Genomic DNA, 24,789 nt, shown 5'->3' on the forward strand with positions numbered 1-24,789 from the left:
AGAGGCCCTCAATGCTGTTTGCCCTTTGCCTTCTTCTCAGCTCTTCCCAACTGACTTCTCTCTCCCCCATCTCTTTTTTTCAGTTTCAAGGTGTAAGATTAATCGCAGATTTTATTACGACAATGTCCTTTACTCACGGCTTTTTTCTAAGTGAACGACCCTTTTTTCCAATTCACACGTGACAACTTACCCGCGAAAATTTGTCGCGACAATTTACTCGTTACACATGACCCACGAATATTGGCCACTTCTTTTCCTGTAAAACTTTAATTTAAAAATAAAAACAAAAGAACTAATGGGACCATTACTTTCTCTTGATGAAAGCAATTACCCTGTTGTTACGCTATTTGTAGTAGCAGTAGGCAGGACGGGTGTCCGATATATGAACTTTAATATAGTATAGAAGTCTATAGTCATATAGAGTCTCTGTGGTTAAGTAGTAGAGCATCGGAACACGGAATCCGAAGGTCTGAGGTTCGATTCCTCTTGAGGGTTCAGAGTTTTTCTTCGTCCCACGCCCGAGACAAGATGAAAAAACAGCTTCCTTTGTTCCTTTACCGAGCCCAAAATCTTACCATCTTTCTTTTTCTATTAACAAAACATAACGTTAACAACATTGTTGATCCTAGCAGTTTGCAGGACGCGTATCATGCATGAACTTCGGAGTGGGCCTTGCCCAACACAGACTCTCCGTGGCTCAGTTGTAGAGCATCGGAGGGCGGAGTCCGAAGATTTGAGGTCCGATTCTCATGGGGATTCTGAATTTTTTCTCGTCCCACGCTAGTGACGAGACGGAAAAATTTTCTTTACTTATTTCTTTAGAGGGCTCGAAATCTAACCATCTTTCTTATTCTATTTGTTACCCTGTGGGTATTTTCCAAATAAGTCAAAAGGTTTATGCATAAGGTGTTTTATTGAGAAGAAACCCAACTTCCTTTTATTAGAGGGGGGACGTTTCTAAAGAAATTTTGGTGCTGCGTGGATGGGAGAGTATCACAGGGTAATTTAGTTTTAGCAACTGAGTTAATAACGTAGATTGGAATCCTTAAAGAGTTTTAAAGCTGACGTTTAGAGCGTTCGTCCATGGTCAGAGCGAGTAACTACGGGCTGACGCTCGATTCGTAAGCTTTAGCCTCTGTACATTGGCTAATTTATGTTATCAACTCAGTTGATAATACTTAATTACCTTGCTGCCTCCCTTACTTTCTGCTGAGCATCATTTGGTTCTGGATATGAAAATCATTATGAAGTCCATGAAAAACCTACGAGTACGACGGGAATGACAAAGTATTCTCGGAAATGAATGTAAGTTTTATTTTCCAACAAGTGTTAAGGGCAGCAAATTAAACTTTAAAATTAAAAAGGGAGAATGCTCACAGGACTAATACCAGTTTGAGATATCTTACATAAGAAAATAGAAGCAGAATTTGAATTATAACTCGCCAGTTTCATTCTCAAATGGTCCATGAACCCGGAGGCCAACCATTGTAGGAACGGATGCAAAGCGAAAATGAAAATAGACTAGCATATATTCAAGTTTTTTTATTTCATCTCTACAAACTTAGGGTGCATATCTTAAAATCTCACAAGTCATTCTTATGAATTCTCGATTCCAAGCAAGGCCTTTACCAGGACAAGCATTCTTTTCCTTCGTTCTTGAATCGAAGAGAGGAACCTCACTAAAGTTAGAGTATTTTTTCCCGATGTCATAAGTACATGTATTATAAATGATGATAGAAAATGTATTTATACATCGCCAAATCCACTAAATTTCCATGGTGCTTTGCGTTAAGATCATGAAAAAGCTAAAAGAAAGGGGGAAAAGGGAAAAAAATTTCTATATCTATATACAGGAATAAACAAATAGAAAAAATTCTGAGACAATTAAACATATTTATTATCTAATAAAACTAAAAGGAGTTATGAGCTTTTTTAAAAAGACACGTTTTAAAATGTCTTTTAGTCTCACTTTCGTGGTCGCCAGAAGGTGTTGAAAAGAGGACTGACCATAGTGTCCGTTTAGAGGTGCGACAATTAAGTGAGTCACTGACAGCAAGGCACTGCTCCATTAATAGCTTTGTAGACCAATGAAAGAATTTTATAAACTATACAGTGACGGACAGGAAGCCAGCGAAGCTTTTTTTTTTTTTAGGATTGGGGTCATACGATCAACATCCTAGTACGTGTAACAATTCGAGCTGCTGTATTTTAAAAGGATTACAATCTTGAAAGAAGATGCTTAGGTAGACCATATAGTGGTGAGTTGTAGTTATCTAATATTGAAGTAATAAAGGCATGAACAACAATTTTGGCACTCTCTTCTTCAATGTATTTCGTAATTTGGGCGACTACTCAAACATACAAACGATACACTACAGCACACGTTTTCTCGTACCCATTATCGCCATAACCCCTTTGAACAAGTCCTCGCTGTACCAGATTTGGAATTCTTGGTTCGTTTCCACTGCCAGCGGGGTAGAGAAATTATCAAAGAGCAGTTGTGGCGATTCGGTTGTGGCCCAAGGCAGGCTGTAAAACTTGCAGCCCCAATAATCTGATAGAAAATCACTCTTTGGGAGAAGAAGATTACGGTTTTTGTCAGTTATCAACGTGGCCATTTGGTTGGGAATGAGACGGTTCCAAAGGCATCCCCATTTGGATTGATAGCTTGGGTTCGATGAATGACAGGTCACGTAACCGGATTGTACGCTAATTTGAATGTAATAATGTTACCCGCCTTGGCAGTTCTAAAGAAACCATACGAATCATCTCTTGCCCCAAAGCAAACTGTAGATGGCGTCATCTGTATCCATCTTACTGTTGGGAAAAGAAACCGCATATCTTTGATGAATTGATTTTTTAACAAAAGAATATGAGTTGGGTAAAAAGAATTCACGTCTAGACAGCCAGCCACTTAGTCAGACAGATGGATAGGAAAACGGGAGGGACAAAAGTGGATTCAGACATCTGGAGGAGCAGACGGACGAATGGCTGGCTGAATAAGACTTACAATTGGATTCATGGAAAGATAACTTAAAGGGTCAGGTAGAGTTTTTCATAAAAGCATTTCACCAAATGAAAAATGTTTTTTTACCCACCGTTTCTTTCCTCGCAATTGGTGCCCTTGTATTCAGGTGGACAAAGGCATCTGTAACCTTTGTCTGTAAATCCTGTCTGACATGTGCCATCATGTTGGCATGGAGTCTGTCCACAACTGTTCTGGTGTGAAAACGAGGTTTAAAAGCAGATATATGCCAACTGAAGTGGTAATTGGTAATGATACTTTGAAATGAAAATTGAAATGTCACATGAGATCAAATCAACCAAACAACCAGCCACGTAACCCGTCAACCATACGAACCAGTTGCAAAAAAACATTGCGCAACCAGCCAAGCAACATACTAGTGACACAACTTACCGTCGAAACATTCACAAGGTAAACAACCCGAGGTAGAGCTTTATAACTTTGTATACGAATCTACCAAATGATAAGTAATTTTATTCGCTTGGCCATGATAGGATACCAATCAATCATCAAAAATCACCAAAACCAAGGATAAACGAAAAGCACAAAGAGGAAAAGAATGTACTCACTATTGTTGCTTTATATCTGTAGTTTGTCCAAGACTTGAGATCCTGAAGATGTTCATTGTGTGTGGAATTATTCAGTTCGCATTTTGTGATTACTGGAGATCCGCTAGCCACTAATTCGTTATAGCTGACGCAATTGGGTTCCATGTAGCATAGAGCTGAGCAGAAGTCTTGCACAGGGGACTCTACGGTTCGTATCAAGTGGTTTATGAGCCGTTTGCCAGGGAAAGCAAGAGAAGATGTAAATTCCATCTTGCGACAGAAATCTTTGGGAAATTGAATCGGATTTGATTAGCACCATTTATGGTTTAGTCTAGGTAGGTAAAGAACCAGGTTGCGTTTTTGAGGGACTAAGCAAAGCCAATGGAGTTATGAAACTTAGGAGTTGTAGAAGTAGCAAAACATAACAGTTTCGCCTCTCTCTCCTCCACGACCAGTGGAGGAGAAATGTCCTCAAATGTTTTCGGTTCTTTAACTGCTTTATTTTAGGACTAATTATTCTGTAGATTTGTAATCGGAAAGTGCAATTGGACAGTCCACTGTAATTCGACATCTGTAACCGGACAGGTAAAGCAGCAAATCACTCCGCCAAATCCCCCAATCACAGAGTTGACTATGATAAATGAAGCAACAACCACTTACCCTACAAAACAGTGTCTCTACCGAAGATATTTTCTCAAGTAAATGTATTTGTGTTGGTTATGATCAATTTGTGACGGGACTTCGTGTCGTAAGTGTATATGTTTTTCCTTTTTTTCTTCTTAAATTGTAATAGTTATGGTTAATTGGTAACAGGACTTCGTGTCGTCCAATTCGGTCTTTAATCGTATTCATGAGTGAGCCAAATTAGACTCCTCTCGGTCCCATTACAACTATAAATTCAATTTACTTACAACACTGTAGCAGTATGGATAAAGTTTACGCTTAAGAAAATTGGAGCACACCTCACTGAATCGTGTATTTCATTAAAAATGAAATTTTATTTGAAGTTATAACCATTTATAATGCGTCTAGGGTATTTTACGACTCCATATTTTATGTCTTATTGAATACAATATTTTTTAATTCGCTTTTGCCGTAGTGCATCTTTGAAGACACATATCTCTGTTTCTTTGACAAATCAATTTGGAATTCGTAGGATACCGGTAACTTGGTATAATCGGACCATGGCCCAGTTTGAAAAAGGCAACATTCCAGCATTGAATTTTATTATAGGAAGCCAGTCTGAATTAAAATCTCTGAATTTGAAAAAAAAAATTTCTGAGTTCAATTCATGTGCATGAGACATAAATTCCACACTTGCCCTAGACTTTAAACTTTTCCTTAACTACTCGTAGAGAGAGAAACTCCCTCAGGATGATTAGCGTAGAAATAAGAAGAAGGGGACAAGACCGAAGAAGAGTCTTGTTGCCTCACGATAGCGGGGAGTTTTGTCACCCACTAGTTTCTCCTGTCCTTGCATTGTAACAAAACTAACCAGGAGTCCGTTTTAATTTTAATCATACAATAGGAAGACCTGTATTTTTTATGTGTGGGCTGCGATTGGCGGTTTAGAATTTGGGTTGTCTTAACAACACCAAACAGAAAAAAAATGTGTTGTTATTATTTACCAAAAGTCAACACGTCGGCCTTTGCCTTATCGTTCATGCGACCTAAAAATGTTTTCTACAATTATCTTAGAGTTTTGATAAGTAAGTTTAGGCTGGATGGTTTCAAGTTTAGTTAACTGCATTACCTTCTATCAATGGAAAAAACTGAAAATAACGAACATGAAATCGAGTGTGCGTCTAACTTAGTTGAACTGTAATGATTTTATGTCAGCTCGGAGGAAATGAAAGTATAACTCACCTTCTTCACCCGCAACTTTAATTACCAATGAAGATAACAGGGCGACCAAGTAAAATTTTCTGGAAGAAGCCATGGTAAAGACTAAATTGAGCCGCTACTAAGGATCATCGCTGGTGACTTCTGAAAAGATTTTTATGCCTGTTTACTTCTTTTGTATGCAGATAATTCTAATCTTATAGTTAGGAGATTTTCTATTCGACTTTGTACTTTGCAGGGCTATTGGCTCGGAATTTAGCATTGGCGGCATTCGGTAAAGGTAAATAAAACGCATTGAAAATGTGTTAATTAAACTCTATCGATTGAACAGCATGCGAAATATTCCGCTACTGAGATAATTGTGAACAGAGTTATTATTGCGCTTCTAGGTTTTGAAAAAATTTTTGACCACATGATGATCGAGTAAAGGAACAGGTGTAATTGTTGTTCCCAGAAGATCAAAATATTATATTTTTTATCCTTCCTTTGCCGTCACTGAAGCCGGTGGACATGGAATAAAGGATGTGGCTTGAAGTAATTAATGAGGTGTCTGAAAAAGGAACAGGTTTTAAAGCTTGTTCTCCGCACGTCAAGTTTAAATCGAGAAAAAGTTCCGTGCTTTGTTGATGCTCTGTTACTTAGATGAGAAAGTCATTTTATTTAAGGACACAGAATTCCTATTTATATACTTTCTTTCCAAATTCCGATATCCTTATCAACCTTCCTTAGTTCGAGATTATCAACCTCCTTTGCGTCCCTTTCAATCCAGATCAAGCCGGTGAATTACCTTGCAGATGAAGAGAAAGTGGGAAACAACGTCAATTACTCCACCTTTTGTTTATTTCTCTAAGCTTAGGAGAAAGTTATCTTTCACAAACAAAGATCTGGTTTTTCATACGAGTTTTTATTTCGGCATCTATTAGTAAAATGCTCTAAGTCGGAAACTCATTATTATCATTAGTTATTTGGGGTATAAATGCGCGTAGATTTTTGTCACTGGAAGCAAGAGTGACGTAAGGTTATCAGTCACACATTTACGAGCGGTTCTTCTCACAAAGATGTCTGAACGGCTACATAGACTCGTTTATAGACGTACCTTAGAAAAATATAACAAAACAAAGCGAAAGAAACAAAAGCACAAGACGTCGGCGTAAAATTCATAAAAGTCAGTGCTAATTATTCATAATTGAAAGCAATATTGTACAATTTTAGAAGCTACGAGAATCTAAATTTTTTTTTGTATTGTAAGAGCGTCGTATGTATCAAAGCGCTATTTTCATTATGCAACGTGTCATGTTAATGGGCTGATATATTCTGAGTATATTTCATCCCTAACTTGTGCCGTGCGTTCGAACAGCGGAGATGCTGGTTCCGCTGGTTCTGAGAGCCTGGAACTGCTAATTTGACCCTTGAAAATATTCAACTTTCAAATAATATCTGCGTACTTGATAAACTCTTTTAGCAGATTGTCACGCGTCATGTTGATAAGGAGAGGACAAAGGGGAGGATACCGTCTGTTACCTATATAATTTTGTTCTAATCCGTTTTCCTTTCAACGCTCATAATGTTGGTTCGTAATAAACCCGTGAAGTGAATATATGAAAATCACATTAGCTCGGTTGGCAGAGCACTGCAGCAGTATTGCAAAGTTCATGGATTCAAATCCCGTATGAGCTGAACTTTTCAGGCTTTATTTTCACTACTGCGTAAGTTGTGTTCACTGCTGCGAATACCTCTTCCATATTAATTTCTAAATCCGTAGTTTCCACACATGATTTTCATATGATCATATTTATTAATTTTCTTTTCTGTTTTCCAGTTAAGATTCTCGGCTGCAAAGATTTGAGGGAAATTTCTTTGCTTTTATGGCCTGAAACGAATTCAAAGCTAACCATTTAAATAAAATATTCCGAGAGTATTTAGACAGGGAATTTGACTTAGACCTTAAGTCACATTCGGACATTTATCAACCGAGGAAGAAATGAACGATAAAGGCACAGGTATCCCAGGCTCACAGAATACGCCTTAGTAAATGTGCAAATGTGGTCACGCTCTCTCGCACTCAGAGAAAGCTCTACTCCACAGCGGTAAGGTTCGGGCGGTACAGTTTAACACTTGCCCTAAGATCTGTGTCGCTACATTTTTCACAGAATTTGAAGTTGATGCAAATTCTTATATTACCTCATAGATAACAGGAAAATAAGGCCTGGAATCCAGCAATTTGCTGGGAACCGGACATGATACTAAGGAAAAAAATCAGTTTTGATTATTTACAATCGACAGCCGAATCGATACGGTGCTATTAACTGCCACAGCGAAAACTACATGTACTAAAAATTTGCAGAAAAGAAGAAAGGAGCTTTAAAAGGAGCATTTTGATGAAATAAAAAATAACCCAACATACTCTGCTAATTCATCAAAACATGCTCATGGCAAAGTTTGAAACATTTTTCTAATTTTTACTTTTCTCGAGAGAGAAATTCATCACTAATTGGTCAACTTCTTTAAAGTTTCCGGTCGGTCTATCGAGGAAATTTTAAGGAGCACACTGCCCCACATTTTGATAGTTTATTAAATAGTTAAAGAAATTAACTGTTAATTGAAGAACTAGATCCTATGGCTATTACGAGTGAGATCGAGTTCCATAGTCCTGAAGCCGCCACAGCAAACGTCCTTTCCCCATAAGTCTTCAGTCTCGCTTTCGGGGTCGCCAGAAGGTATTGAGAAGGGACGTTAGTGTCCGTTTAGAGGTGCGATAATTTAGTTTGTCACTAATGTAGCAAGGCAGTGCTTCATTGATAGCCTTGTAGACCAGTGAAAGAATTTTATAAACTATACAGTGACGAACAGGAAGCCAGTGGACTTTTTTTTTTTTAGGACAGGAGTCATACGATCAAATTTCCTAGTACGTGTAACAATTCGGGCTGCTGTATTTTAAACAGATTGTCATCTTGAAAGCAGATGCTCGGGTAGACCATATAGCAGTTAGTTGCAGTTATGTAATATTGAAGTGATAAAGGCATGAACAACAATTTTTGGCATTCTCTTCATTCATTCTCTTTCTTAATATCTGTAGTTTGTCCGAGACTTCAGATCCTGATGATGTTCATTGTGTTTGGAATTATTCAGTTCACATTTTGTGATTACTGGAGATCTGCTGGTCACTAATTCGTTATAGCTGACGCAGTTGGGTCCCACGTAGCATAGAGCTGAGCAGAAGTCTTGCACAGGGGACTCTACGGTTCGTATCAAGCGGTTTATGAGCCGTTTGCCAGGGAAAGCAAGAGAAGATGTAAATTCCATCTTGCGACAGAAATCTTTGGGAAATTGAATCGGATTTGATTAGCACCATTTATGGTTTGCATCTAGACAGGTAAAGAACCAGTTTCTTTTTTTAGGGACTAAGCAAAGGCAATTGAGTGATGAAACTTAAAAGTTGTATAAGTAACAAAACATGACAGTTTCGCCCCTCTCTCCTCCACGACCAGTCATAACCATTACAATGTCCTCAAGTGATTTTTGTCCTTTAGTTGCTTTATATTAGCACTAATTAGTCTGTAGAGTTGTAATCGGACAGTCAACTGTATCGGACAGTTAATTTGACACCTGTAATCGGACAGTTAATTTGACACCTGTAATCGGACAGTTAAGGCAGCTTATCACATTAATTCCACTCCTCCAAATCACCCAATCACAGAGTTGATTGTAATAACCGTAGCAAAAACCACTTACCCCACAAAACAGTGTCTCTACCGAAAATATTTTCTCAAGTAAATGTACTTGTATTTAAATTGTAATGGTTATAATCAATCGGTAACGGGACTTTGTGTCATCCAATTCTATCTTCAATCATACTCATGAGTGAGCGAAATTAGACTCCACTCGGTCCTATTAAATTATAAATTCAATTTACTTGCAACACTATAGCAGTATGTATATAGTTTACGATTAGGAAAATTGGAGCGCAACACACTGAATCGTGTATTTCATTAGAAATGAGAATTATCTGAAGTTAAAACCATTTCTAACGCGTCTAGGGAATTTTGGACCCCATATTTTACTTGATATTGAATACAATATTTTTTAGTTCGCTTTTGCTAATGTGCATCAGTGAAGACACATATCTCTGTTTCTTTGAAAATCAATTGGGAATTCTTAGCATACCAGTAATTTTATATTATCGGGTGATGGCCTATTTGAAAGAAGCAACATTCCAGCGTTGATCTTTATTATAGGAAGCCAGTCTGAGTTGAAACCTCTGATTTTTTTTGTTTTGATGGAGAGGGCTTTTTGATATCCTTCAGTTGGTGATCTCGCTAGTTAGTTCAATTCATGTGGATGAGACATTAAGTCCATGCCTGTTGTGAACTTTAAACTTTTTCTTAATTACTCGTAGAGAGAGAAACTACCTCAGGGTGATTAGCGTAAAGAGAAGAACAAGAAGAGAAGACTTAAGAAGAGTCTTGTTGCCTCACGATAGCGGGGAGTTTTGTCACCCACTAGTTTCTCCTGTCCTTGCATTGTAACAAAACTAACTAGGAGTCCGTTCTGATTTTAATCATACAGCTGGAAGACCTGCATTTTTTATGTGAGGGCTGCTATTGGCGGCTTAGAATTTGGGCTGTTTTAACAACACTTAACAGAAAAAAATGTGTTTTTATTATTTACCAAAAATCAACATGTCGGCCTTTGGCTTATCGTTCATGTGACATCATTATTTTTCAACAATTATCTACGAGTTTTGATGAGTAAGTTTAGGCTGGATGGTCTCTATTCTGATGAACTATGTTACCTATATATCTATGGAGAAAAACTGAAAATAATGAATATGAAATCGAATGTTCGTCTAACTTAGTTGAACTGTAATGATTTTATATCAGCTCGGCGGAAATGAAAGTATAACTCACCTTTTTCACCAGCAACTTCAGTTATCAGTAAAGACAACAGGGCGACCAAGAAGTAAAATTTTTGGAAAGAAGCCATGGTGAAGACTAAGTTGAGTCGCTACGTAGGATCATCCCTGTTGACTTGTGGAAAGATTTTGATGTTTGTTTACTTCTTTTGTATGCAGAGAGTTCTAATCATACAATAAGATGTGGATTTTCTTTGCGAGTTTGTGCCTTGCAGGAGCTTCGATTGGCTCAGAATTTAGCTTAGGCGGCATTCGATCTGATTAAAGTAAATAAAATTCATTGAAAATGTGTCAATTAATATAAGTTTGATCGATTGAACAGCATGCGAAATATCCTGCTAATAATAATACAGTGTTATAATTGCGCTTCTAGGTTTTTAAAATTTTTTTGACCACATGATGATCGACTAAAGGAACAGGTGTTATTTTCATTCCCAGAAGATCAAAATATTAATCTTTTTACCCTTCCTTTGCCGTCACTGAGGCCAGTGGACATGGAATGAAGGATGTGGCTTGAAGTAAGTTCCGTGCTTTTGTTGATGCTCTTTTACAAGGAAAAGAAATTCATTTTATTTGTGGACACATAATTCCTGTTATATACTTTATTTTCAAATTCTGATAACCTTATCAACCTTCATTAGTTCGAGATTATTAACCCCCTTTGCTTCCCTCTCTACCCAAATTATGCCGGTGAAATACCTTGCAGATGAATAGAAATTGGGAAACAATGTCAGCTACTTCACCTTTTTTTTTATTTCTCTAAGCTTAGGAGAAAGTTATCTTTCACAAACAAAGATCTGGTTTTTCATACGAACTGTTATTTCAGCATCTATTTTAGTAATACAATCAATAGCAGTCTTTATTCACACACGTGTGTTACTTGAAGGAAATAAATGTGTTCTCTTTGTCAACTGTTAAGTCTCCTTGACTTTGTTCAAAGCTTTCTACGTGTGAATGAAACGTTTGGCTCACTTTTGATAGCTTGGAATGCAGTCCCTGCAGCAAAGCAGCATCTCTTTGTTGTTCAAACCTTTCACTCTTATTGTGCGCCTCTAAAAAATCTCAAGTCGGAAACTTATTTTTATCATTTATTATTTTGGGTTATAGATGCACGTAGATCTTCCTTAGCTGAAAGATTATGGGGGATGAAGTCAGTGGAAGTGAGAGTGATATAAGTTTATCAGTCTCATGTTTACGTGCAGTTCTTCTCGCAAAGATGTCTGAACGGCTACATAGACTCGTTTATAGACGTACCTTTAAAAAAAAAAACAACAAAACAAAGGGAAACAAACAAAAGCAGAAGACGTCGCTGTCAAATTCAAAAGGTCAGTGCTGAAAATTTACATTTTTTAAACAGAAAAATATTCTACGGTTCCGTAGAAGCTACGAGAACCTGCAAGCAGATAATCAAGAGCGCAAGCACCCTAGGTGAAATGGTTTTGGGCCGTCCCGAGAGACGAGGTGATAACAGATAAGGCAACTAAGACAGTAACTCTCTCTCTCTCTCTCTCTCATGTCCTTTACGCCTAACAGGCATGTAGGGCAGCAACGTGTTCCCTCCACATCTGGCGATCCCTTGCCATGAACTTGATGCCCTCCCAGGTCTTCCCCATCTCCTTTATTTCCTTCTCAACTGTCCGTCGCAGTAACAGACAGTAACGCTGGTAAATAATTAAATGATTTGTGTTACTTTTATTTTTACATTGTAATAGGGTCATATGTGTCAAATCGCTATTTAAATTAAGTAACGCGCCATGTTCAATAGGCTGCTATGTTCTGAGTCTAATTCGTCCCTAACTTGCCCCGTGCGCTCGAACTGCTACTTTAACCCAGGAAAAAGATTTAACTTTCAAAGGAGAGCTGAGTACCTAATAAATTCTCACGCGTCATGTTAATAAGGAGAGGACTGAGGGCAGGATACACATCTACCTGCACGCATTTATATATGAATCCTCTCATTATGCGCAGTTATTTGCTTCAAATTTAGTCTGAACCACTCCAGCACAGTTCAAAATATTTTTAATACATTGCTGATGTCGTAATTTTTTCTGTAAATATTCTAATAACACTGGTCAAGTGCTTTAATCTACAATCACAACCAAAGTTAAAATCATGGAAGTAATGATTGTGATGAGAAATTAAGAATAAATTTTTTTAAAGTTTTTTAAGTCGGATAGTTTATTGTTGCCCGGGATATGTTGATAACAAGTCGATTGTATCGTTTAATTTTGTCTCAGAGATACCAATTCTGTAGGATTTCTTGAAAAGATCTTTTCTAAGTGACCAAAGGGACAATTGATCAAAGAACCTTTTTCTCTCAGAAATTCGTCTTGATAAATTCAAGAGGAAAGCTCATTAAAAAAATTGAGATTATTACCCAATCAAACCTAGATAATATAAATATATATTAAAGGAGTCAGAAGGCGATTGATGTCTCAATAAGGGAAAGAGATAACTCAACAAATCATCCTCTCACTTCCTAAAGTTCGGAAATCCCTCCGAAGATTATCGATTATTCACGCGAAGGAATATGATGAATACTGCGCTTCAACAACACTAGCGACAGTACCTTTAACAATACTGGTCGTCGTTTCGGACCTCTTTCTGGTGTTGTTTTGTTTTTTGTAGGAATGGCTTGTATAAGAGCTACTAGCGTAGACAGCATTGAGATTTTAGCCATTTCACCCAACACACTTTCCTACAAGATTCACTTGTTAAGGTATGATTTAGTCGAATTAAAGACTACTATGCTCCTTCAATTTAAACCACTTTATTAAACAACGTGTAATAATTCTTTCTCAGGAGCCACTCATATAGGCTATACAATAATTGTCCTTTAAAAACTTACTCATGCCCACTACTGACTATAACTTAGCTCTCTACTGACACCAAAGACTCAATATTGCCTCCAAATCTCCACAAAATACACAATATCTGAAGTACATCACAGCACTGAGCTATCTTTTGGTGAAGCTTCCTAAATAAAAAGGAACTCATGACGTATTTTAAAACACTCTGGAATTCGAAGCTTACAACACAACTGTTGTGGTAGAAATACGTCATAATTACATAACCGAATAGAATGTTCTAGTTTTCCATGCTATGTCATCTGAAAGATTGAGTATCAATGTCACAGTGACTAAGAATTCTGGAAATTATCCTTCAATCTCTATCCATAACACACCTAACACGATTTAAAAATCCTTGTAAATGATGATGCCAATGAAAGCATGACTGAACATCTTAGAGAACTTGCTTATAATCACGGACCGCCGTGGCCCACCGTGCAAGGCTTTTAGACAGAATAATAACTACATGTAGAGAAGGCGTGGGTATTGAAAGCTGCTTTAGTTTCTGCTGTAGCAGATAAGCTGAAACTCCCCTCTGGAGTAACGACCCAAGTAAACATCAAGAGTTCAAAACGTTTCGTAATAAACAAAACGCAATGCTCAAAGTTGTGCTTTAAACTTACTTTTTGAAGCTCTTCGATTAGAGTAGATAGAGATAATATCAAGATTATGCGGAAGCTCACTGATGCCCATAGTTGTTGACATCAGCTAGGGGGGTGGGAGAATCTGTTCTAATACTCGGATGAACAACAATTGTTCAGTTGACTCTGGTTATGATTTCCGCTGCGGTTATAGAAACGTCAGTCACTATTACCGACAACCTTCAGTCACAACTTCTCAGGGGTACTTTTACTTGGAAGATCAGTCCAGAGGTACAGTTTTGTTCACACTTCGTACTGTTTAACACATCATAAAAGTGGATCGTGTGAGATTCTTAAAGTCCCTGTTATACATTAACGTACACGTGTATGCCAATAAATCGATCTGTGAATCCTTTCCTGTGCAGAATGACTTGCTTGTAACATTCAGTCTGTGCCACAGTAGCGCAGATCACAAGCAGGTGGCTTTTGTAGTTGGTATATAAAGTAGGATCCACAGTCTTTCACTTTAATGTTAATTGATTTCTTGCAGCAATCTCCACCTCTGGTAAAGCAGACCTCGGAGGAAACCTCACCATCTGTCAATGTGGGGTGACCACCTTTTAGCCAGCCTGAGAGGACCGCACCACATCTATTATCCGGTACGCACTGGGTTGGCATTTTTGTTCCTGCATCTCCCACATAACGATACCATTTCCCGAATATTATTGACGAGGATTCGTCGTCACATTTTTCTCCACCGTAGGGTGTGTTGTAAGTGCTCTTTCTGTCAGCATCGCTCAGATTTCTGTAATCATAGCACGGATCGGCTAAAAAGTTGAATTTCAATTAATGGGATGTTTCATATGTTTCTTTATAAGAAAGCTTTAGGAAAATAATTATTATATAAACTGCGGTGTTTTCGAAGGATTTCCCGCCCTGAGAAAAGCCGTAACAGCACGCATATAATAGTACGTTAATTTTTACGCGTTTGATATCGCCAATCTGCTGTGTTAGGTTAATAAATGTATGGCAAAGCGTTGACCATATCGACAACTGAAAGATTTGTCACAGGCCGATTTTGGCCGTGTAAATGAAAAAATTACGAAATGAAACTTCTCCTCTTGTGTTCAGCTCGATACCAACTCGATACAGTTTATATTCTCTTGCTCGACACCTTATTTGTTCGCTGCTCTCGCTCATGATTTGATGAGCGAATTGAACACTCGAAGAGAAATTCCTTATCAGAGCGCAGCTATGTATTATTTTCTATATATTGAATAAGGACAAAATGGCCGACCTCGTCATACAGCCTCGAGGCAAAATCCCTAAAGAGTTCCCATATTCACCGAATTTCAATGCGTGACGTGGCTCGATCGTTCAGTGATCGGTTTTCATACGGCCCTACAATCATCGACTGCTGACCACAGAAAAGGTTGTTGATGAGTGTAAAGCCATCAAACTTGTTAATAAATGCTCCCCCAAAAATTGCCAAAAGCTAGAATTACTTGACTGTGAAAAAGTTTGCTGTGTCGTAGTGGAATTGTAGTGCTTACAAACTCTCATCTAAACACGAGAGGAGGTTGGGAGAATTTGAGAAAGTTATGCAAATCCGAGACGCAGTCGAGGGTTCGTATAACTTTCAAGAAATTTTCTAACCTCCTGGTGTTTTAATGAGAGAATGTAAACACCGAAAAGAGGTTTTCTATTGCATAAACAGTAATTGGCTCCCAACGAAGTTTTCCAGGCATATCTGTTCAGTTCGAAGAAGAACTATTTATTACATTACAACTCCACTACGACACAGGACACTTGTTCACAAATAAAGAACCTTATGTATTATAAGCATATATCTCCAATAACATTGCTGAAAAAGGTAAATGTTGTTTATTTTTAACTTGACCGATATCTGTTTTCTTAATAAACGCTCTGGACGATAGTGTTTCCACATAGTCAATCTAATCGTGCATCTGACGACACATATACCAGTCAAAATTCGCGTTATAAAAAGTCACTCTGAAACTTGTAGTAAGTGGCAGCACTCTGTGGATGGAACTATTTCAGCTTTGAATTCGCGTAAATTTGACAAAGTGCCAGCACTCCGTGGATGGAACTATTTCAGCTTTTAATTCTTTTAAATGTGACAAAAAATACCGAAAGTGTTTGAAATATACGACTCCTTTGGGAAAGAACTTCAAGAGGAGGAGATTCATTAATTTGAAAACGAATGTCACTGTAATTTATCGTTTTTTAAATTGACAAAACCTTGCCCGATTTGGCAGCCCAAAAACATGACTAAGAAGTCGAGTCGTATCTTGTTAAGTTTTGTTGGTTATTTCAGTTTTGATTGAGCCTTTTCCAGCGACTGACAAAATCTTTTTCTGTCCACTTAAGTCACTCTTAGTCTCGCATTAAGTGTTGTTGGATTTCTGCTTGCAAAAGTCTTCAATTTCGACTTCATACTTTGCTCGTAGTTTCGTCGGCTAGACTCAAATTTATCTACTTTTTCCTTATTCTCTTTGCTTGCTTCCTAATTTTGGGCAACTATTCTTCCATTAAATACCATTGAAATTAAGTAAACAAATTAAATCTTGCTATCAGTATAAAGGAGATTCCTCAGTATTGCACTGGGCATCCTGTACTGCGTATAAAAATCACCTAATCAGGCGAATAAGCGCAGGCGAATTCCGAGAACACAGTATTGCTATTCAATAAATGGACCCTGCAAAGAGGTACGAGGATTTTTAGCTCTTTAACGAGCACAGTGACTTTATTTTTCATTCCATAATTTTGTTGTACAAGCTATCCCCTTTTAATTAATTCAAAATCACCTTGATAATGAAAATTATGACCTCGAGAGCAATGACTCGAGGAACGTTTTAAGTCGATACTGATTAAAATAACTTAATATTTCACAAATTATATATATTAAATTGTTCCCTACGTTCAAGAATTTGTGCCTTTTTAAGCTACTTTTTTAAATTTTTACTTTGAAAACCCTTGCTTCCAGCTACCGAAAATGTACCGTTAAATGACTCGCGTGAAAAACTGCTTGGTCCTTCATGTCTCTCAAACAAGCACGGTGACCTGTCTTTCTTATTGTATCTTCCGAAAAAGACATTGGTAGGGAATATTTAATAGAAAAGGAAAAAAATTGTCAGATAATTTTTTTCTTCTGAGGAATCTTTTTAATAGGTTAAAACGGGAAAATCTTAACCGCCGTCAACATCGATTTGAGCCAATCAGATTATTCTGTTTGATTGCTTTCAATCCTCTCGAGACAAAGCCCCATAATAATTAAATTTACAAGAACAATTATGCATCATCGAGAATAAATAAAGGGGATCACTGTTTTCTCTCCTGGAGGAAAAAAACCACGCACATCAAGTCTACATATATGATATAAAAAATTAAATATATCTTTCTTTTTCTCTAATGATTTGTCGAAGGACGTTTCCAAGTAAACTGAAGGCACTAACTAACGTGATTTGTCACATGCCTAATCAAGAATAGCCATTCAGTCAACAATATTTACAGCGAGTTCAGCTAGTACCATCTCTAAAATGTATAAGGCATGTAATAAAAGAGAGTAACCTTTACAAGTCAAATCATCCTCAGTGTATTTAGGATTACAGACGCAACTGTAGAAGCCCTGGGAATTACGTCAGGAGGCGTGGAACGCACAAATTAAACAAACAAACAAACAAACAAACAAACACAAGCAAACTAGCATTTCTCAAAGTAATGACGAGTCAATTACAATCTAAAGGCCTTTACCTATGCAGTTCCGTCCATCTCCGTTAAATCCAAATAAACAGGTGCACACAAAGGATCCATTTGTGTTTTTACAAGCAGCGTTCAGGTGACAATCGTGAATTTTTTTTTGGCATTCATCAATATCTAAAAAAAAAAATAGGAAAGAAAAGAAGAGTTCTACAACGGTAGTGGTTAAGCGAGTGGGATATCACATTCAGTTTTTAAACTCTTATGAGGTGAAAAAGCATCAAGTTAGTTATCATTGTGACAAATTAATTGTTACTTTAGACTAAATTAAAACTTTTACTACAGCGGAATCACTCTCTAGACCATTTCAAACTGTAGCCGGATATCAGTCGTCAAAGATCAGCCTTGAAAGCCTTTCTTTAAGATACGAACTCAACGACCAAGCGTGATATATAAATAGGGGTGGTTTAAATACCCTATGAAATATATTTTTTATCAGCACATTCTGTAATCAACCTTTTTCGCAATGTTCTCCTTCAAATCCAGGAGGGCACAAGCATCGATATCCCTTGATTGTGAAACCGGACTGACAAGTTGCATTATTTTGACAGGGTAGGTTTTTACCGCAGGCGTTCTGAAAAGAAAAAAGAAAAAATGAACGGACTGAAGTTTTGTTAAAGTTGATTGTTTTTCATGATTCATCGAATTTGAATTATTCTTTATATTTTACCTTTGAGCCGCGATAGTAGAAATCGGCATTAATTATCAGGTCAGTATCATATTCAAGATGAGTGGCGTTATTCAGTTCACAGATATAATCGATTCCTCCATTCTCTTGCTCTTTTTTGAAGTTAGCACTAACGCAGTTGTCATTCATGTAGCACGAAAGCTCACATTGATCCAAGTCTTTGACGTGTTTAGTTTCGATTTTATGGTTTACCAAATGTTTGTCAGAAAAGAAGAAGTAATCTGGAAACATCATTGTGCGATCTCGCTCTGAAATAAAGCAATCAAAATATAGTTAGAAAATAACTTTTTCCTACCACACGGAAATAAACTCACTATTGCAAGTATTAAGCTCACAAAATGACAGGCTTGGTGAAAAGAGAACTGTGATCTCAATTAAACCATTACCGCGTGAAAATGGAGAAAAATTAACATTACTTTCATAAGGGGGGCATTGGGGCCTTTTAGAAACCATCCAAAGCCGAAAAACCGAAAAAATATTCGATCAAAACCGGAAACCGCATGCAAAACTATTAAACCAATACATTTTCACATCCCAGTTATTAAAACCCTGATCGATCCGATACAGTGGTGACAAGTGGAGCACGCCGAGTAAACTACACTAATTTCATTACAGGATTTATGAATGCCATGGACTTGGCTTTCGTGTCTTCTAGTATCTTCTTAAATTGACAACTGCTCTCTCGAGGACCTCGAGCGTGAAAATTTGCGCTAAAGTTTCCCTCAGCGGGAGGGGGGGGGAGGGTACGGCTACACGAAGGCTACCTAGGGATCTCTACGATATTTCAATTGGTTTGTTACGTATTCGTCTCGATAACATTTGCCTTACGCTGCTATTCGAGATCAGTCGAGGCGCGTAATTGCCGCTCAGATCGGAGAGAAACCGGAAACCAAATAGGTCAAACAGGAAAAACCGAAAACCGTAACGGATATCAAATATTTTTTGTGAAAACCGAAAACCAGATGCTAAAAAACGGAAAATACGCAAACCACAATGAACACGAAAACTGAGAAACCGAAGTTTTCTGGCATAAAAATCGAAAAACCGATCTAAAAAATAGCCAAAACCGCAAAACCGAAAATCCCAATGTCCCTCTCCTTCACTTGCGGATTTTTGTCTTTTGAGAAAATAATTATTTAGGACAATTTTCCGTAACTCAATTCCGCGCTCAGAGATTCCTCATGATTTCAGCTGAGACTTCTATTTCGATAATGAAGTTTAACACATAAAATGTTTGGGAAAAAGACAAATTTGAGTAAAGTTCTTAATTATTTTTTCGATGTCGCTGTTACTGCTGTTATATCATAATTTCTGAATATTTTGTATATATAATAGGGCCCTAGATAATTAACTCCAGCCCCCCTCTCTCCCAAAACGTTTAAACGTTCATTGAGTATCACTTGTCTTCTGTGAAGACGCAAGGTTTGTAGAGAGCATTTTCGTGTGTTTTGTTACTCCTGAATGATATTATTTTAGAGGAGATAAAACAAAAGCCGTTAATAAAACCTATCCGCAATTTTTTTCTCAAGTTCCTTTTCTTCCTCATGATCGATAAGTCATAAAAAGAACTTTCATTTTTCTTTATAAACCCTTTTTCGCTGTCTTCAAGCCATCGTTGTCTGGCATCACGCAGCAGATTCATACATGGGTTCAAGATGTTTCTATCGATAAATTCAGTATACATTGGAAAATTCGACTTTTCCACAGAGATAGTGAATTCAAATAAAAAAAGTCAAACACTATCTTTCTCAAACTTGAAGAAAAATGTAACTATTCTTTCCATATGTCAGCACTGTTCTTATGTAAAAATAATTCCTCTAAGATGGCTAAGAGCGATGAAAATGTGCTTCTGTACGATGTAGAGAGATTAAATTCCCGCCTAATAAAACACAGGGAAATTGAACATAACATAGTGTCATGCTTAAATGTTATTGAGCGAGGAGAGATGGGAATCTAACCATTTTCAATGAAGTCTTTCGAATTTACCGAAGTTTTTTTGTCGTTTCGCATCTATATACAATTTTCTGAATAAGAAACATTAAAAATTTTTATTAAATACCCTTTAATTTTTCAAATATGAGTTCAAATCATGGGTGAACACTGAATGTGGGTTTTTGACTTAAACTTAGTCTTTTTGACTCTAGTTGTTGTAACCTTAACTCTTTTTGTATCAGCAAAAGAGAATAAAGGAGATATATAAATAAGGTTGCACTCATAAGTGAATCGAAGGATAAAAAATGATTCGCCGTCTGCGACTCACCTTTTCCAAAAGTCAAGTTAGTCAATAATGCATTCCAGGCTATGAACATGAAAAATGAAACAAACTCCATGCCTGCTTCAAGGTAACGGTTTTCCGTTTCTGCCCCACGCGTATGGCGCAAGTTTTAAGTTGATCACAAGCTCCTAGCAGTGGATTAAGCTACCAAAATTGACCTATTTTTATGAAAGAAACCATACTATGAAAGTCAATTAAGACATAAAAAACAATTAAAAAAAAACAAAAAGCAAAAAAAAAGGAAAAAACTTGGGGCTATCAGTTCTATGTGGAAAGTAACAGAAATGTCGCAGATGGATGTTACCCGCTTCCCTCGATGGAGAGAAGTGGGTCTCACAGGAATATCTTTACCTTTATTTATCTGCTAAGTCCAATAACCAAAAGAGCAAGAAAGATTCAAACATAAAGCTTCCAAACTACATCCGATGAATAATCCTTTCTCATACATCAAACACTTTGGACGGAGTTGAAACTTCAGCGACCTTTTGGTAGTTTTTGTGGTAAACAGAGCAACATATTGTTTACCAGAGCTTTCGTGTTGCATAGAGATAAACATTTAAAGGCTCAGTTAGTAAACCCCGGGTAGTGAAAATCTGCCTTCGTTTAAAAGACCCTAAGTTAGTTTGCTTTCAAAATCGCACCATAACCTTATTTGAGAGTGAAGCCAACCTTTTTCTTTTGGTATGCAGGATTAAAGGAGCCGCGGGTAAATATCCTTTTCGTAAAGAATCTGAATTTTCCTGGGAAAGTATTACTCAAATAACCCGTCAATGTTTTCGATATGATCAACTCTTACCTCTCAAAATGCAAAGCTCTTTGGTCTTCACTGCTTTTGAGGTAAAAGTGCTTTCTTTTATAACAATATGGTAGCTATGGTTACCATAAAATACCTGGTTTCAAGCCAAAACGATTATTAACTTTAGATAAGAACTTCCTTGTTCTACAATGTTACTTAACCATGGCAATAATTACGCAATAGTTATCACGATGACAAATTATCATTATGAAACATCATATTCGGTCTAAAGTAGCTTTTAAACGTTGTTTAAGAAGATTTCCTTCAAGTTCTCAAATAATCCGGTGTTTTTTTAAGGAAACTCCACCGTGTGATAATAAAGGATCGCTAAAGAAAACTAATACGGAAAGGAAGTCTTTGACAAGTAAATATTGCCAGCCTCGAGAAACGTTAAGCTTTCCGTTGCATAAGTTATACACAAAAGCTCTAAACATACAATGACACTCCTATGCTTGCATCAATCAAAAAGGTCCCACTTACAGTGTATGGAACTTCTTTAAAATAAGTAGGGGCTGAGTATATTTTGACGGGCAGGGAAAACTGTATTTCTTTTTCATTTTGCCTTAAGAAATGTTGCACTTTTTTGTGGTTTTGAAAGTTAGTTCTCTAATTAGGAAAGGATTTTAATCAACCTGTCGCGTAATTTTAGTTTGAAAGGTAACTTGCTCTGGCCTCGAGAAAGTCTTCCAGCAAATACTGACGATTTGTGTTGGAATTTATCGATCAAAGTTTGTGCGGCTCCATTTTGCGCGAAAGCGACAGTGAGCATAACTTACGGACGTCAAGCACATGCAATACAAATGATTTACTCGAACCTCTAGGGCTTCAGAGCTACAATACAAATTCAAGTTGACAGAAAGGACAAACAGATTAAACATAATGCGATATAAATTTTCATTGATATGCCAAATACTTAAAATTAATCGCTAAATATTTTTTAGCTCGACAGTTTTTGATGAGTCGTCGACATTGTAGTTCAAATAAATTATAGGCGCTGCAAAAATGACTTTTTTTTTTGTCATACACAGTTTCTCGAAATTTGCTTCCGTTCTTTTAATATTACTCGTAGTTTATCGAATTGTCCACTGTCTTGTCTCATGCAACGTTAAATTAACACGTAAAAACGACTCGAAATTATTTTAAAAGTTCCTGTTCATGTAAAATCGTTCGCTTCCTAGGGCTTCGTCACCACAAGTTAGACAAAAAGCACAACGTTTTCCGTCCGTATGATGGTACCAATGAACATTTAGCCGGCCTAACGCACTCTGTAGGAGTTTTAGAACATAGTTTATGCGCACTTTGCCAGAATAAACAATACATTTTCCCCTTTATTTAACATAGTAAATGTTCTGTTTAAGATGACAGACAAGGCAGATACCAGAAGCTGTTTATGTCTTTCTATAAGACACCAAATGACCTCATTAATAAATTATCTCATATTTTTTTCAGCTTGCCTAATTCTTCGGTGGAAGGTTCTTGAATTTTCAAGTTACGCTTAAAATTGTTTAAGTTCTCATTAGGTGCGATATGCCTCTGAAAAATAGCTCAGTAATTTCGAACTTCATTATAATTAAAGAAATAAAACATTGGAAAAATCGTGCGATCCACATTTCTATTCCTCAAGCCTCTGTTGTTTAAATTGCAATTGTAGTAGTCTCAATGCACGGATGGTTTATTTTCTGAAATTAAAACTCTCAAACAATCTTTAGAACTCAAAGCAGTTGTTACATTTTTGTTTTGTATCTGAGGCGAAGAACTGTGCATAAATTCAAGAAAATGTTTCAGCAAAGAATTGCGACAGCTTTCAGGACATGGGGTTTGCCTCAACTAAGGCGTCCGCATTTTTCAGGGAACTCATTTAGCGTCGCTCTTAAGGCCCTGTTTACTATACAAGTTATTATCAGATAGTTGTTTTGCAACTGTCGACTGGTCTCATTTGGGTTTTCAATAACATTGAAAATACTAATACTAAATAATTATTTAGGCAGGCGATAAATTAAATCGTGCTATTTTTGCAGTTATGTATAGACTAAACTGTTCGAATAAAGTTCATGTGGACTTATTTTCCAACGATTACGATTCATATTTCATTCAATGTATTTTGTTCGATTACAGTATATATAGAGAGAATAATACATGGGCGCACGTAGATATCGAATTTCTCTCGATAGTTCACGAGTGAGCGCAGCGAACGAGTGAGTTGTCGAGTTGAACACGAGAAGAGAAATTCCATATCTACAAGCAACCACGTATTATTTTGTTTATCATACAAACACAATAGCTCTTTACTGGGAAGAAAAGCCGACCTCATTAATGAATGAAAATAACTGAATCGACAATCCTCGAATAACCACCAGCAGCCCAATCTCACGCCTCGAGAAAAAGCCAATGATTAATTCATGAACGCATCACGCGTTGTGTGACTCATTGTTAAGTTACGAGCTTGTTCAGCCAGCCAGAAAGAAGCGAACTTGGAAATTCAGGTACAAAACGCTTGTTTCCAGCGAAATGCGCGGGGATTTTTGGTATTGAGACATGACCCAGCGTGCAATGATCTTAGATCGTAAAATATGGCTGAGAAAAACGCCGATCAGGAGGATTTTCGGTGCGTAAACCACCTCCGCGTGGACAACGGTCGAAATCGGAGTGTGCAGCCTTGACTTCGTCTTTTGACAGGAATAACAGTGATGGTAAAGCAAGCCTAAAACGGTGAAATCGCCAGAAACTACAATTACACACAGGATGTGAGTAAGTGTTATTGATTTTACGTGTAAAATATTAATATTTCGAAATATTTATCGTTATAAATCGATTATGTTTCGTTCCCCATATTATTCCTTATAACGTGTTCAAATTTTCAACGGTTCCTCTCGTAACTTAACACCGAGTCACACAACGCGTGACGCGTTCATGAATTAATCGTTGGCTTTTTCTCAAGACGTGAGCTTGGGCTGCCTGTGGAATAACAATCGTTGAGTGCGTTGGCGCTGACGGTAAAATTTCCGCACAGCCCCATACTACATTATGCATTCAGTTCTTGGATAGAGAAAACAATCACAAAAACAATAGATTGCCATTGGGAAAACAGATTTGTTTTACAATAGTATGGGGCTGTGCGGAAATTTTACCGCGCTGACTCTTAAGAAGGAAAAATGCGTTGAATCATGATTACAAAAACAACAATGGTCGTAATTTTCAACTAACAAAATTCTCATTTATTGACTTTATCCTTACCGACAGAAGAAGTCTTTCAGGTAAAAGGCCAAAATCGGCTAGTCGCAAATCTTCCAGTTGTCGATTTTCATTCTCAGACGAGAGAAATGCTAACACCAAAGCCACTGAATACGTAACTTTCGGTTTTTCTTTTAGTATATTGGTTTTCTTCCCTTTCTTGGAAAGTTTGAACCTCATTGTCTGCCAGCGATACGGATATTTTAGTGTTTTAGCCGCCATAATTCGAGAAAACTCCGACAAATAACTTGTATTGAGAATC

At 37.2% G+C, this 24,789-nt stretch overlaps 1 protein-coding gene across 1 annotated transcript; it reads right to left on the reverse strand.

Annotated features, from left to right (window-relative positions):
* Positions 1-14,201: 14,201 nt before the first annotated feature.
* Positions 14,202-20,573, reverse strand: LOC131785278 (uromodulin-like). Its single transcript, XM_066166416.1, has 5 exons — positions 20,486-20,573; positions 18,208-18,473; positions 17,994-18,111; positions 17,532-17,654; positions 14,202-14,584 (listed from the first exon to the last, which is right to left on the reverse strand). The coding sequence occupies exons 1-5, from the start codon at positions 20,553-20,555 to the stop codon at positions 14,202-14,204; spliced, it is 960 nt and encodes a 319-aa protein (XP_066022513.1). The 5' UTR covers positions 20,556-20,573.
* Between the last annotated feature and the right edge of the window lie 4,216 nt (positions 20,574-24,789).

This window comes from Pocillopora verrucosa, chromosome 5 (genome assembly GCF_036669915.1).
Source record: "Pocillopora verrucosa isolate sample1 chromosome 5, ASM3666991v2, whole genome shotgun sequence".
Taxonomy (NCBI): Eukaryota; Metazoa; Cnidaria; class Anthozoa; order Scleractinia; family Pocilloporidae; genus Pocillopora; species Pocillopora verrucosa.